This window comes from Panicum hallii, chromosome 9 (genome assembly GCF_002211085.1).
Source record: "Panicum hallii strain FIL2 chromosome 9, PHallii_v3.1, whole genome shotgun sequence".
NCBI classification, from domain to species: domain Eukaryota; kingdom Viridiplantae; phylum Streptophyta; class Magnoliopsida; order Poales; family Poaceae; genus Panicum; species Panicum hallii.
The window spans coordinates 57,215,501-57,230,999 of NC_038050.1; the positions used below are offsets into that span (position 1 = coordinate 57,215,501).

At 46.9% G+C, this 15,499-nt stretch overlaps 3 protein-coding genes across 3 annotated transcripts; 1 reads left to right on the plus strand and 2 right to left on the minus strand.

Annotated features, from left to right (window-relative positions):
* Positions 1-373: 373 nt before the first annotated feature.
* Positions 374-2,482, plus strand: LOC112873318 (SUMO-conjugating enzyme SCE1-like). Its single transcript, XM_025936305.1, has 5 exons — positions 374-534; positions 637-720; positions 1,686-1,838; positions 1,915-2,028; positions 2,118-2,482. The coding sequence occupies exons 1-5, from the start codon at positions 466-468 to the stop codon at positions 2,178-2,180; spliced, it is 483 nt and encodes a 160-aa protein (XP_025792090.1). The 5' UTR covers positions 374-465; the 3' UTR covers positions 2,181-2,482.
* A 203-nt stretch (positions 2,483-2,685) lies between these two features.
* Positions 2,686-3,913, minus strand: LOC112876764 (putative expansin-A30). The gene is made up of 2 exons (XM_025940941.1): positions 3,741-3,913; positions 2,686-3,654 (listed from the first exon to the last, which is right to left on the minus strand). The coding sequence occupies exons 1-2, from the start codon at positions 3,883-3,885 to the stop codon at positions 3,026-3,028; spliced, it is 774 nt and encodes a 257-aa protein (XP_025796726.1). The 5' UTR covers positions 3,886-3,913; the 3' UTR covers positions 2,686-3,025.
* Positions 3,914-5,072: 1,159 nt separating this feature from the next.
* LOC112875975 lies at positions 5,073-7,283 on the minus strand. Its single transcript, XM_025939990.1, has 7 exons — positions 6,793-7,283; positions 6,642-6,663; positions 6,210-6,266; positions 5,888-6,065; positions 5,670-5,794; positions 5,541-5,559; positions 5,073-5,446 (listed from the first exon to the last, which is right to left on the minus strand). The coding sequence occupies exons 1-7, from the start codon at positions 6,896-6,898 to the stop codon at positions 5,360-5,362; spliced, it is 594 nt and encodes a 197-aa protein (XP_025795775.1). The 5' UTR covers positions 6,899-7,283; the 3' UTR covers positions 5,073-5,359.
* Positions 7,284-15,499: the final 8,216 nt, after the last annotated feature.

Genomic DNA, 15,499 nt, shown 5'->3' on the forward strand with positions numbered 1-15,499 from the left:
TTTGTATTTATAGTTACAAAATAAATTTCTCCAATGATTTTTCTACTCTACCGATCCCCTTCCTTCCCACTTTTTAATTCTATCCTGTTATTTGTGATATCCATCCTAACGGATATCATGCAATTTTTTAGATTTTAATTTCTTTTACGAAAAACTATTTCTTGCATAAAACCTAATTTTTCGATCTTTCTCACTCCTTTTCATTTCCATTGCCAAATTAGCCAAATGTAGCATCATATTAAATGCTACAGAACGTCACTGCATTGGACTGCCTGCCCGCCCCTAGTCAATCGTCAACACCAAGAACAATTAATAAATAACAAAAAGGATAATGAAAATAAGTGGAAGAATTGCATAAAAGGGGAAAGTACAGAGGCGGTTCGTCGCCGAAGACTCCCAAGTCCCCCCAAACAAACCCTTGCGTGGGAGCGAGGAGAGCTGCTCGCCGCCACCGCCGCAGCCGCCATGTCGGGAGGGATCGCGCGCGGCCGCCTCGCCGAGGAGCGCAAGGCCTGGCGCAAGAACCACCCCCACGTCCGTTCCTGCCTCTCGCCCGCCACCTCCCCTCCCCCTCCTACCGCGGCCCGTGCCGCCGCCCGATTCGAGCCTCGATCTGATCCTCTTCCTGTTCCGCAGGGGTTCGTGGCGAGGCCGGAGACGCTGGCCGACGGGTCGGCGAACCTCATGATCTGGAACTGCACCATCCCCGGCAAGCAAGGAGTAAGCACCGGGAACACCAGTTCGATTCGATTAGATTTGATCCGGCGCGATTCGCAGAAGGAATACCTTAGGTTGTGTTGTTAATCATGCGAGGACGGCAATTTAGGAAAACGGCTCTGTCCTGTGCAAAATCACTGTAGGATGTAGTGGCGCTGAGATGTCTGCTCCCTTTTTGCAGTTTTGTTCTATGATTGAATTTTAATTTATTTTATTTTGTGAACACATGGCCTATGGTATTTTATCGTTTCTTGAGTGTACTGTTTATTGATTTGTTAATTCGCTTGACTTTGGATTGTAGGAACTATGCGTTCCACATGTGTCTTGTTTTATTGCAATCTAAGACACTTACTAGGACTTTCATAGGTGTGCTTCCCACATAAGGATAGGCAGCTTTTCTCAAGCTATTTGGGTTAGGCGTTCAAATATTATCCGGAAGTACCAGATTGCAACATTAGAATTGTTTCTGCATGACTAGACATCTGACATAGCTGCTCGATGCTTCACCTTTGCTGAAAAGTTAGAAGACAATGTTGAGTATTTTTTCCTTTTCTTCTGGTGGTTCGTGACTGTCTGCACCAGTATGTTTTATGTATTAAGATCATGTGCCACCACTGCCAGTATTTCGTCACATTAGTATACTGTTTAATTTTTTTTTTGTAAAACTTGTTGCATAGTGTTTTATAGCTATGAGAATCTTTACATACCATGTTCCTGTATCCCCCAAACTGCTTGAAAACAAGCTTCAAAACATTGATCTACAGTTATTATGCTTTGTTAAGTCCTTTTCTTTTGCTGATCACGTCCTGGCTTTCTGGAATTTGTTCAGGTCCAATGTAAACTTATGTGTCATTGTGCACTCTAACCTCCCATTTCCTTTATATATTTTTTCTATTGTTTCCCTTTCTGTGATGAGATTTTGTCCCCAGTACTGTTTGGGTTTTAACTACCCTTTTGCTTCTACGCAGACCGATTGGGAAGGTGGTTACTACCCTCTTACCCTTCATTTCAGTGAGGACTACCCTAGCAAACCTCCCAAGTGCAAGTTTCCACAGGGTTTTTTCCACCCAAATGTCTATCCTTCAGGGACAGTCTGCCTCTCAATTCTCAACGAGGATAGCGTAAGTCTAGCTATTTCCAGGTTTAAACTGCTTCTAAGTTTGTTCCAAATTTCCTGTTCTCACTGTACAATTTCAGGGTTGGAGACCTGCTATCACTGTTAAGCAGATTCTAGTTGGAATACAGGACTTGCTCGATCAGCCTAATCCAGCTGATCCTGCTCAAACTGACGGATATCACCTTTTCATCCAGGTAAGAAAGAAACAACGAACAGGATTCTTCTATTCATTATTGTTCTTTTCTCACAAGATTAACCAGTTTTTTCCCACAAAATAATTCAGGATCCAGCAGAATATAAGAGGCGTGTTCGTCTGCAGGCCAAGCAGTATCCTGCTCTGCTGTGAGGATGTTGGATGCTTGAGATCCATGACCCATCCTGCACATCCACATAGTAGCTGCGACATCTTCAATTATGCATCTGAATATGGATTTGACAATATATAAGTTCTCTGGAGTATTGCCAGTGTAAACTTAAACCTTTTGTGGTCTGTACATCCAGCATTGGCTTGAAACAAAATCGTTTCCTTAACTGCTGTAAGTGCTGGAGTGATGACATTTGATGACGTTCAACTTTATCTGTAATCTCACTTCAAGATAATTTGATTTTTGCGTGTTATTAAAGAAATTCTGTGCTTGGGAGATGGTATATACCTTTTTTATTTTGCCCTGTCTGATGTTGCCATTTCCAACATTAGTTTAAGCAGTTCCCTTAACTGATGTTGCCATACATCTCCGGTTGCATCGAACTTCACCATTCTTGTTGAAGATTGTCCGATTGGACTAGGCTGCTGGGTCTTGCAGGATGCCGACACATAAATAGATTGAATCGACTAATTCGTTTGTGTTGAGACTGTCAATGATCATATTGATTTTGTTGCAACTTTTGCCTCTAGAAATTTCGGCCATCGTGATCAACGACTCAGGTCTTGAAATTAACGCGGCCATGATTTGCGCCCATCGGTCTTCCAGAAAAAAAAAATTAAGCAAGCTTTACATCAATAATGCTGGCGTCAAACCCACTGCTCCTCATGGACGGGGGCAACGCTCGACACGTCCCAAATCTGACTGAACTCTGAACTACGAGAACAGAGGAAAACAATGGAACATCGTAGCAGGGCAGAGCGTTCTCGGCATCACAGCTCCTGCAAACTTCTGCTACGGAACGACGTGCTCCTCCGGCCTCTCAGTTTCAGGAGAAGTTGACGCGGGCCTGGTACGTGAGCCCGAGGCACCAGTTTGCCGGCGCGACGTTGGTGGCGACGACGGTCTGCCGGGTGGTGTAGGAGGTGACCTTGAAGCTGAGCGCCCGGCCGCCGAGCTGCGCGAACGCCTGAAACGACGCGCCCCAGTTGTGGCTCATGCGCACCCACGCGCCGCGCCCGCTCCTCACCGACATCTCCGCGACGTCTCCGGCGCCGGCCACGTTCATCACGTACGCCAGCAGCCAGTAGGGGTTCCCCTGGAGCGCGAACCGGAGGCCGCCGCGCCTCACGCAGGGCACCCGCCGGTACATGACCGGCACGATGCCGGCGCGCCACTGGGCCATCCGCATGAACGCCGGCTTGGAGAGGTCGAAGTGGGTCCGCGGCGGGTTGCACCAGCCGCCGTTGTTGGAGTCCTGCGCCCAGTTGGGCGGGCACAGGTTGGTCGCCGTCACCGTGATCACCGGCGAGCCCCGGTAGCACCAGGGGGAGCTCGCGCACCGGATCTGGTAGCACGTCCCGCACCCGTACCCGTCCTTGAACAGTGTCGTGCTCAGCGCCGCCGTGTCCGTGCCGTACCCCGTTGCGTACAGGTTGCCGTACCCGCACGCCCCACCTGCGGCGAAAACAATCTCGGCACCCGTAAGCGAAATGCCAAGAGGAAGCGGCGCCGCTAACGCACCGTAACAAGCAGCAACGTACCCATGGTCTCGGCCGCGGTCTCGTCGCCGTAGAACGTGGCGTGCGCCGGAGTCCACTGCATCGCCGTGAACCTCGCGTTCGCCGCGGTGGCTGCGCAGACCAACGCGACGGCGAGGGCCAAGATGGCTGTGGATGGAGAAGCCATGGATCCGGTTTGTGTTCTGTCGTGTTGTTCTTGCTTGATCAGCTAAGCTCTGCGGACAATGCAAGGGCCAAGGTAGAGTGAGGTGTATTTATAGCTTGCGTCGGATCAATCGGAGAGGTAGTTGTTGGTGATGATTGGGACGAACACATCGTTCACGACTTGGCGCGACGACGTGCGCGCACGCCGGCGAGCCGTGGACATTGGTACGGCTTGCTAGGCATACGTGCGGGCAAGAAACCGAGCTGTACTATGTTATTCTATCCCTTTTTGCCGGTACGGCAGATTGGATATTGGAAGTGTGTCTTCTGATCAAAATATTTTAACTTGTTTCGTCCTTTTAGATTGGGGGGAATGTTTTTCCTTGTATTTGGTTGACATTTGGTTCGGAATCTGTTCTTTTTTTTTTAGAAGCCGGGGACGAATAAATTTCCATTTTCTCCAAGAAGTATTGGCGAGAATGTGGCGTAGTAATTTAGGAGTAGTTGCAAGACATTAATAGTTCGAATTTTGTTGAAATAGTTAAAAGTTTTGGTTCTCAAAATGCTCAACTCTGTTGTTGTTGTTTCGTGATAAAAGTCAACTACGGCTTTGCATCGCAGAGGATTCAACGTCTCCTAGATGCAGCACCTGCTGTGCATGATCGTCTGATTGACGTAGACCCTATTTGGATACCATTATAATCCGCTTACTGGCCGAAATAACCGATAATCCCATACAAACGCCTCGTTTAATTTTCGCTTACCAGATAAGCCGCTTAGCCAGGAAACAACGTACGCTCCCATTTTCTCCCCCGCGGCCTTCTCCCGCTTACCAGATAAGCCTCCCGTTTTTCCCACCGCTGCCCCTCTCCCACCCGCTCCTCGCTTGCGCCGCCGCCTCCCTCTCCTCTTCGGGGCGCGGGCCAGGCGCGCGCTCGACGCGGCCAGCCGGCTCCAGGGCTCCTGGAGCACGGCCAGCGGCACCTCCGATTTCCTTACAGAGTTACAGGTGTAGCCGGCGCAGGCTGCGTGGCCGTCTCCACAAGTTTGCTCCTGTGTCCAATTCAGACGCATCGATGAGGCAACTGAATTAGACGGATTTCATCCCAATGCTTTAGTACCAACCGAAAATGAAGGTCAATGGTGTGCACCATTCGCAACAGCACTGAAAGGAACTAGGAAAGGTGAGCAAGCAAGCAGTTTTTATCGTGGAGAACTGCAAATGCAGTCTCATTGCCTCATCTTATTGCTATGAAGTTCAGTATGTGTCAGGAACAGAAAAGACGAGGATCAATGTTCGGAAATCACACCTCAAAAACTCGCTTAACACACGAAGATCACCCAAACAAACAGGAGACGGTATCCATATCTGTTGTCTCTCTATTCCTTCTCCTGAAAAACTAATCCTCGTTCTAACAAGATGGTTCGTAGCTGCTTATATCCGTATCTGACTTGGCTGGACCGGCAGATGGAAGCGCGACATGTCACTCGCACCTTTACCAGCGTGACATCTGCTGCATCGGAGGCACAGACATGGTGCTGAACGTGCCGTCCCTCTTGTCCATCTCCACCTTGTGCTGCGTCTGAAGATGAATTGCCATGCCATTATAAAAGGCTCCTTTTAAGTGTGAGGGAATGGGATCACCTGAGCTGACATGAAATTGGATGTGCAATTACCTGCATACACGAGCAGACCCTGCATATATATAGAGATAGAATAGCAAAAGGTCAGCACGACGGTGTCAATCTGGAGAGGCAAAGATGGACTAGAGTTAGAGAATCCGGCAGAGTGATCGAGAGCCTTACGTCCAGTAGACTAAGTTAGACATGCAGGAGATGACGCTCGCGACGTCGGATAGCTCGCTGTTGCCGACGATGCAGGCGACAAGGGAGCAGATGCAGGCGAGCTGCTGCAGGAAGAACATGAAGGCCTGCAGCGACGGGAACAGATGCGATTACCAATCCAGGTGATCATCAGACTAATTAGCAGGAGGCGGCGGCGGATCGAGGCGTGCAGCACGCACGATGATGCAGTTGTCGCACTGCGTCGTCTGGATGTTGAACTCGTCCTGCAGCAGGAACCGGGTGGACGCCACCGAGTTGCCGAAGCAGCAGAACACCTCGGTGGCGAGGCACACTTCTGGGCACTGGCTCTCGCCACACTTGCCGCTGCACGGCATGTACCCGGCGCAGCACACGTACCTGAAACGGGCACAGGAACATCAGGAGGGTTAGCACTTCGTTGCAAAGTAGACTCAAAGGCACACAGCCCGCAGTGCAGATTATGGAACTCGGCTGCACGATGGCAGAACAAGAAACGGAAATTAGAAGAGCAAGTTTGGGTACCTTGACATGTCATTGTAGAGCGCCCGTCTGCGCAGCATGTAGGACACGCACGGGCCGCTGGGCATGAGGGGAAAACCGAGTCAGAGATGCTGCAAGTTTCGGAGTTCCGAGCAACGAACCAATTAAGAGCAACTCTAGCAGCAACGGTCTCTAAATCAAACTCTTCAAATGCTAAATGAGAGCTGCTCTAGGGGTTTCTAAATTTACTTCAACTCCAATAATAACTCTTAATTCTCCCCAAAGACCCAAATGGAGGAGAGGATTTGGATGCCTCGTCAAAATAAAGAATCTCTAGCCTGCTGGAGTGTATCTTTTTTATTTCACTCTTTATAAAGATTTGTTTAAACTTTATATAAAAATTTATTTAGAGGATACGCTGGAGTTGGTCTAAGGAACTTAGAAAAACCAGCAGAAGCGTGCCCGCCCACTCACCACCACAGCGATAGGCAGCACCCTGCAGGAGGAAAGGAAGAAAATTTCGCATCAGTTCATCAGTCACAGGAGACCATCCAGCAGATCAATATCATGCGAAAAGGAAACAAGGGGAAAAAACAAGTATGATTCGCAGGATGCCGATACGCACATGGGAGGTCCGCCGCGACGGCGTTGGTGAGGTCGGTGTGCCAGACGTTGCGGTAGCCCTGCCGCAGCTGCATCTTCTCGATCATGGCCTCCGACTGCCCCGCCATCCCGCCGCCGCTCGATCCAACTGCGTCGCGCCCCGGCCTGCGAGCTTGAGACGTCGCGCGCTGCGCCGCGCTGCTACTCGCTATCGCTAGCTAGAGACGGCCGCTCTTCCTCTGGCACGCACGGCGAGGAACGGCTGCTTTATTAATGGATGGCTGCGCGGCGCATTTCCTCTTGCGGCGTAACGTCCGGGGGCGGCCGGCCGGGCGGTCAATTGGAAGGTTCGATCGGTCCAACGCGACGACCGAAGGAAGGAAGGCGAGGAACGGGATCGGAGACTTGATGGCGTGGAGCAATAGGAGAGTTTGAAAACTTGCCTGCATCGCAGAACAAGCTAGCAGGAAAATTCCGTGCGGTTGCGCGTCCCGGAGCCGGCATCCAACACAAGGATGGCTTCAAGCGCTCCACGGTAAGAAGGCAACTAGTAATAAGCAGCACTAAAAAAGCAGACAAAAAAAGGGTTCGTCAAGCCGTATCAAAGACGAAATGGTACAGGTCGATGCTTGATGGCAAAGAAAATTGCAGTTGCAGGAGCGTGCCCACATAGAGCCTGTGTCATTGGCTTGCTCGTCAACATCGAGAATCTCGGAGGTACTTACAGAGGTACGGTTGAGCACGTGTGTTTACAGATATGAGTGTAGGTACGCGTATGTGAGCTTTTGCGTGGCTGTGTTTACAGAGGTGAGTGTACGCACGTATATGTGAGCGATTTTTTAAAAAAAATAAGCAGTACTAAAAAAGTAGACAAGGTGCGGTTTCTCCATGTTTTTTTGGTTGTGTTGGCGCCAAAAAATCGAGACGATGATGATTCCTCGTGGCAGCACACCGGTCTAGGAGATCTGCTTAGCTCCAGTGCAGATCCTTAGCTTCTTAATATTCGAGACGTACCTATCATTTTGATTCTACAACTGACAAGATAAATAAATTGATGAACAAAGAGCCGATCAGCCAATAAGCCGATGTAGATACCGGCCGATGTCAATATGGTTTTAAACAATCAAATACATATCTGATGTAGATTCTGACAAACAATTATACGAAAGTGATAGTCTAATTCACCCAGCCGACGATAATACGATGAAGTTGATGCCTGGCGAACCATTTGACCAATATTAATATTAATATAGAATATTAAATGTAGGCTCAATAATTAAAATATACATCTGTTGGAGGTCCAATGTAAAGATAACTTATCCGCTAGCACTCCTATAAAAGCCATCGGTCAGTAGTCCGATGAAGACGTAACATTTATCTTGTCGCAAAAAAATTACCAAGCCAATAACAAGTAATTTAGTGTCACCACCAATCAAATCGAACTTAACCGAGACAACGTTGGCAGCAAGACGATAAATTATAGGCTAAAAGCCGATGAATCTAGTTGTAACAAGATGCAAGTTGAATAAAAGCTTTAAACAAAGCCAAGACGGAAAGTCTATCAGCTAATGAGAGCTATTCTAATGTTTTATTAAAAAAATTAATATGTTATTAGCAGCTAAGCAATAGATTCAAATGATATAAGCATATGGATCTAACCAGGGTCAGGATAACTGTTATTTTATCGGATCTAGCAAGAGGTCGAACGATGCAATCTTACAGAATATAAGAATCGATAACTGGTAGGCAAGTATATCAACCGCGTCGGGTATCAAGTTCCGCCTGTGATCTCGGAAAAGAAGGTGGCGATATACCGTAAGTTGTGATGTGTTGATCGAGAGATAATTTACAATGATCCCGGGTGTACATATTTATACTTATGGGTGGATACTAGTTCTTATTGGACACAACATAAATTTTCCTAAAAATAAAAGGAAAACAACTTACTCTGCCTAATTAATAGATAAATTTAAAATGTCATGCCGTGGTCTTCACGATTCCTTCTCTTTTGAATAAATTTCCATTGAGTGATTGGTTTCATTTCTCGACCAAATTCTCAAGAATCTTACCAAATTTTGCCATATTTTGGTGTCAACAGGTTCGTCATGCCGTATCACAGACGAAATGGAACAGGTCGATGCTTGGTGGCAATGGTAATTGCAGCTGCAGGAGCGTGCCCACATAGAGCCTTGCGCTATTGGCTTATTGTCTTATTGGTTATCCCTGTCGTCTTTTCCCTCTGGTCGCCGGAAGATTTTGGCTGGCAAGTGTGGTGACTCCATCATCCTCCTTGTTCCAAGTGGCGGTCAATCGTGTAATGGGCCAGCCACTCACCCAGCGTGTCGCTCACGCATGCAATTCTGCACTGCGGCCGTGGCCCGCCGGCGTTTCGCTTACTCCAGCTGAAGCGAGACATCGGAAGTCGGGACGGAGAATGTCCCCTCGGAGATGGGCTCGCAGATACCAGAGTCATTTCTTGTATTTGGAATTGAACCTGCCAGGGTTTTACTTCCTTGCAGCAGATTTTCACAAAAACACATGTTTTGTTTGGTTGAAGAGGCTAAAACCACATGTGGGCCAAGCCACCTCAGCGCATACCTTCGTGACGATTTGTTGCAAAGAAAGCGCATTTATATGACTGCACTACTCTTTATGTGCTATACATAACCTAAAAGGTGTAGTTGTGTGATCATTTGGCCAAAACTAAGTGCAGATTTGCTAAATGTGACTGTACTACTCTTTATATATATACTTTAGAAAAGGTGTGATATACATAATCTAAAAGTAGGTTATGTATATCATATAAAGAGTATCGCAGCCACCTCCTATAAATTTAAGATAAGCTTATAATATACTTTTAAAAGTTGTGGAATGCCACGTTTCAAGACAAATAGCCTACTGTATTAAGTAGATTTCAATTCCTCAAAATGAAGGATCCAAACGGAGTCTTACTGAAATTGACATTTTGTACAGATGTGTAGAATTGTCATCTTTTTCCCCTAGTAGTGGGGACATTTGGATGGGCTGAATGTGAAGAATGCGCGTTGATTCAAATGGTTGGTGTAGGGTCAAGTGTCACAAGCTGCGGCTACATTGCGGGCTACCGGGCCTGTGGGCTGCTTGCAATACAATCCGGCGTCTGGTTACCTGGATTTGCTCTAGCAATCCAGCTGATGAGCTGAAGAAAGTAAGACGCGTCAGAAACTCAGAACACAGAACCGGTCGCGTTGTCTGTTCGTCGCATGAATCTGCAAATTCGACGAAGGCACACGTCATGACGTCAAGGTTAAGCTCGCGGACAGCAACAATGGCCGCTCGGAGCCGTCCACCCCCTCTCCCATGCCCGGAGTCCTCAAAACTTGGACCGCGGCGTACCCTATGGCTGAGTAGATGTCTGTGTTTAAAAAAACTTCCTCTTCTGCTTCTCCTAGAGAGGGCACGAGGCACGACACGACCACGCTGGACGCCAGCCGCCTGCAGCCTCTCATCCCCTGCCTACCATACAGCATCCGCCTACTCATCTAGGGATAAGGGACACGGCTCTAGTAAACTAGTCCACTGCTCCAGTCTCCAAGGCAAATTGCTAAAGCTAATTTGTATGATCGTGTCTAATTTTTGACTCAGTGCTCTGTGCCTGATTGCCTTCGTGCATGTACCCGTTGTCTGTTCTTGCAAAGGCTTTAGGTTAAAAAATAAGTTAGGTGATAGCGTGGTTAGATGTTTTGTTTAATCATACTCGTTAAATAGGACATTTTCATCAAAGTGATAAAGGTGATATAACTAAGGTTTTTATGAAGATGAATCATCTTTGAACTATTTTAGATGTGTAAGCTTCTTTTATGCATATATTAGATTTACATATTTTATGGCTCTTAATTGTTGAATCTAAGACTTCACATATTATTTATACTAATGTATACCAACTTTTGGCAGATTTTGTTATTTTTATAGAGTATACTGTTTCTATATGGATTATACCGAATTGTAAATGAAAAAAATTATCGCAGCATACCCTTTACTAAAATTCTAGATCCGCCACTGCTCCCCATGCCCTCGGATTCGAGGATGGTGGCCGGAGCTGCCGCCGGCTCGAGCTCGAACAACCCAGACATGGCGGACGGAACAGAGGAGCACGACCTGAGACCTCTGTATTCTGTCTGTCGACATCTCCCGCCCGGTTCTAATTTTGTGAACAGGTATATGATATAGAGCCAACCAATACGAAAGCCCAGTCGTCATCCAATGGGCCAATGAAATGTTCCTCATCTTCGTTGAGGTATGCCGAGAGGCTGTTGTAGGTAGGTAACAAGCAAAATTAGCTCATGATTCCAATTTCTAACTCATGTTCGCCATACAAGGCGTTATTAGTGCTACACTTGAGTTGTCGGTTAATGGTTCTGCAACAATTCGCAGATCACACACCTCAGTCCATGGGTCCTTCCAGCTTGGAGCAGGAGGAGGAGCGAGGGGTGGCTTCTACCCCCATGGATGAAGGTGTCCTCTTCGCAACGCCAAGCACGAACCCTCGATAAAAGAAAGGGATGCTGTGTATGAATCACTCACCTATTCTTCCGAATTATATGTATCTGCGAGATTAATTTTTGGTTTCCATGTGCAAAAGCAAACCATTAGGCTGTCTGAGGCATTTGTTTCTATACATAAATCAATCGATTCAGTGTCTATGGTAGTGCTGAAATGTGCCTGGTTCATGGTATGATCCGACACTGCTTCATCTCGGCATACCTCAGGAAAACCAAGGTTCCAAGTTCTCTGATGAAATGGATGACGATGGAAGTGAGTGATCAGACCATCATCAGTCCCCCCTCTCTGTATGATTGTTCTTCGCTAGGCATTTAGGTTTTTATCTGTGAATTCGATTGGGGTAGGCGAGGTGGAGGAGGCCACGGCGCGAGCCGAGGCACCCAAGAAGGTGCTGATCCTGATGAGCGACACGGGCGACGAGCACCGAGCGTCCGCCGAGGCCATAAGGCCGCCTTCATCCAGGAGTTCAGCGATGACTACCAGGTGCGGCTTAGCTACCATTTTCTACGATAATAATTTACATACAATCGCACATGTTGCTCTCTAGGCTCCGCGTTCCATTATAATAGCAGTGTTGCACTATATTTCCATACACTCTTAATAGTATCACCACATTATAAGTTGTACAATGTACTATTAAACTCTTGAATTATCACGTTAGAAGCTGTAAGAACTTGAATGGAGCAACTGATTGGTAATTTGGTTTTGCTATCATCTGTTTGACATTTAATAAGGTTGCTCTACCCTGTTAGGTCGATGTGCTCGCAACCACTGATTTTTATTAAATGGTTTCTCTACTCAGTAGAAATCAAAATTACCATCCTAACCACTGACTTACAGCAGGTTTCTACTGCACCTTGTCAAGGCAGAGAATCAGATCATCTGAGTTCAGGTTAGGATAATAGGATATCAACTACTACTTAATGAACCAGATTATCTTCAGTGTAGTATATGCATTTACCAATAAAATGTTTAGGTGTAGCGTCTTTGTAACTATATGTAGATCTACACTCATTGTGCATAAATATACCTGTGTTTTTAGATTTCTAATACAAAAATAAATAATATCTTTGTACATTGAATATTCTATTACAAATATATACTTCGTATGTTTACTGGCACATCAAAAGAGATACGAGTACTACTATAGCTCACAAGTCTCACTATAACTTAATTTGAAGGTGATGCAGAGTCATACTACTACCTGAAAACTGTTCTACAGTTGCAGGCAGAGGGATTTAAAAGGCTTATGAGAACGTTCAAGCAAATGTCTCTTTGAATTTTTGTTGCTTCCTTATGCTTATCGACTGTCACACTAAATTGTGCTTCAAGGGTCCGGTATAAACCGCACAAGATTATTGAGGGCCAGCTTATTTACGATTCTAATTAAAATATGTTTTTTCCCAAGACCACATTTGCGCATACCACCTAATATTGCAAATATTGTCATATCAACTTTCAAGAGACCTTATTGCTTAATTTAGTGCAGTCTTCAAGCTGAGGTTAGCTTCAAAGAAAAATTCCATCTCTTTGGCAAATGAGGAACAAAAGGCAGCTAGGTAGTTTGGTAAGGCAATTTGTTGCCTGGCAGGGGCACTGCAGTATCAAAGTATTTTTTATCTCGCTTTTTCTTTGGCCGATGCTTTGTTATTATTGTTATCGACCTGTTAATAATTGCATTTTCTGTTCCATTATAGAACATAATCGACCTTTTCTATATGACATTTTGGGAGGTTTTGCAAATATTAAATGATTTATGATCGTTTTTTAGACCATTTATGATCAGAGTTTTAGCCATTCACTTCTTATCTTTTCATTTGTAAAACTGTTCAATTTGCACCAGTGGGGATAATGTCTTTCCATAGGTGAGGTTTGTGAACCCTGTTTTAGCAAGGCTTTTTCAATGATACTATAAGATGGGTGGATTTTCACCAAGCAACCAAGCAGGTAAATTCTCTTTCCGATTGTTGTCTATAGCAGCTCATCCTCTAGCTCTGCTACTCAGCAAAGTTTTATAGTAATAACGTAGAACAAGGACGAACTTAATACCAGTCAAAAAGCACGTCAACATTCCCTCTTCATCAGTTTAAGGTGGGAAATTTTGAAATGAACAGTGAAATGTCTAACTGAAATTTCTTTAGGGGATACAGCTTGGTCCCTTTCGTTGGTAAAATCTGAAGCTTCATCAAATGGTTATGGCGATGGAACGACAAGGGACTCATGGGAGGAAATGCCTACATGGCTCAATTTGAGGTAAATAAAACCAATTGTTCCTCAGATACTCTGTTACTAAGAATGTATAGTTGCACCTTGAAAAAATTCAGCACAGATCGGATTAGGCATGTTCTTCAATTCAAACGGCACCTTAGAAAATAGATATTATTCAAATGATTATCCGACCATACTCTCATGCAAAGTATCTTTAACAAATTTTTTTCTTACAAAATCTTTTTCCAGGAAACATGTCCTACCTCGAGTAAATGCATCTTAAAAAAAAGAGAGAAAAGCACCAGTCAGCGCAGCAGCAGGTTAAAAAAAATGCACAAACTGCAAGCTACATTTACATCAGAGCTAATCACAATTCGCAATGATAACATTTCTAACTCTTTTCCAATTGCATTTTCTCCATACAGGAAACAAAGCTGGAAGACCACTCTCCAAGTAAAGGAAGAAACTCCAACCACTTGATATTGGATTCTACCGATTAGTAATGTAGGCTTCTCCATCATCTGGCGCCGTCCTTGAGGGATTAAATACACACAGATATCGGCATTATCTGTACCTGGAGTGCACTAAAACACAGGTTCTGATGAGATTCCCTAGCTTATATTATGCGCAGGAAAACGTCGTCTAGCTAGCTTATCCGTGCGCCAGCTCTATGCTAGATTTCTAATTCTTATTCTTGTTAAGCCAGGCCAAAGCTCAACTGCTGGCCTAGGAAGCATCTGACGATCTGTACGGTGTATCCGATGATCCGGAGCGAGGTGTACGGACGGCCGCCTAGAACCGCAGAGTTGAAACTTGAAAACGTCCCAAGCGGCCAAGCCTCGCTCGAATAGCTAGCCAGGGCCAGATGCTACTACAAGAAAAAAAGGACACTTGCCTCTTCATTTCCTTTTCGCTTCCATGCAAATTCGTCTCGGCTTGGATTGGACGGCTCCGGAGCCCGGACCGGGTCCCTACCAGCAGCCTGCCTCACTGATTGATCATGCTCGTGTCAACTAGCGCGAGTGGTTGGATAATTAATCGGCGGCGGGCGGTTAGCTGTTGCCGGGGGCGCCTCCACATGGCCGACGCCGATCGGTTCCGGGTTCTAGAAGCGGCGGACGCGCGCGTCCTCGCCGGCTGCCGTGCCCACACTTGCAGGGCTACGCGACTGGTGCCACCCCGCGCGGTGTCTCTCGCTCGCCCGCGCGCGCGCCATGTGGTCGGAGCCCCGAGCCCCGGCGGCCTGGATGATTGGGCTCCGGCCTGTCGCGGCGCCGCGGAACGTACCACATGGCCGCCGTGTGTCCGCCCGCCATTGCACCGGCCACGGCCAGTTCGTTCTATTGCCGTCGTCAGGATACATCATGACGCCAAGAACAATGATACGAGGGGGGGCAGACAGACAGACAGGGTGAAAAGTTTGTCTTTTTTTTTTCCTTTGAGGGCGACGGGGTAAAAAGTTTGCAGATCGCTCAACCATCGTTCCTGTAAAACCGTTGGGAATCGGGGAGACCGCACTCTGGATACATGCGGCGGTTTTCTTACCTGCCGGAGGAGCAAAAGGTGTGCCTGATGGAACGGATCCGAGGACCTGGCGACGACCACGAGTCCAACCAGAACGGGAACCTGTTACGCGTGACGAGACCTGAAAAGCAGCAGGATCCTGCGCGTGTTTTCTACCGGACTCGCAGTTACCCACGCCACCTGTTTACCTGTTTACCCTTCCCGTAAACGAGCCGGAGCGAAGCTTGGGCCGCGCACGTGGCGCGCCCTGATAAGGCGGCACGGCGGTTGCCGCAGCTGCAGCTGCGCGCGCGCGGGGACAGGTCAAACCAAACCAACCTCGCGACGCCAACCCCGGAACCCCCCGCGCTACGCCACGTCCCCCTCAACCGTCCGTCGGCCTCAACGCGGCGAAGCAAACAGATGAGCAGCTAGCTCGTCCGCATCCGATCCGCCTCTTCCCTTAAAAGGCTCCG

Coding starts and splice junctions, on each gene's coding strand:
- LOC112875975 (XM_025939990.1), bottom strand. CDS start 6,898: ATGGCGGGGCAGTCGGAGGCCATGATCGAGAAGATGCAGCTGCGGCAG. Junction 6,664..6,792: donor CGTCGCGGCGGACCTCCCAT/GTGCGTATCGGC, acceptor TTCCTCCTGCAG/GGTGCTGCCTATCGCTGTGG. Junction 6,066..6,209: donor CTCTACAATGACATGTCAAG/GTACCCAAACTT, acceptor TGCCCGTTTCAG/GTACGTGTGCTGCGCCGGGT.
- LOC112873318 (XM_025936305.1), top strand. CDS start 466: ATGTCGGGAGGGATCGCGCGCGGCCGCCTCGCCGAGGAGCGCAAGGCC. Junction 1,839..1,914: donor CAATTCTCAACGAGGATAGC/GTAAGTCTAGCT, acceptor GTACAATTTCAG/GGTTGGAGACCTGCTATCAC. Junction 2,029..2,117: donor GATATCACCTTTTCATCCAG/GTAAGAAAGAAA, acceptor AAAATAATTCAG/GATCCAGCAGAATATAAGAG.
- LOC112876764 (XM_025940941.1), bottom strand. CDS start 3,885: ATGGCTTCTCCATCCACAGCCATCTTGGCCCTCGCCGTCGCGTTGGTC. Junction 3,655..3,740: donor GACCGCGGCCGAGACCATGG/GTACGTTGCTGC, acceptor TTTTCGCCGCAG/GTGGGGCGTGCGGGTACGGC.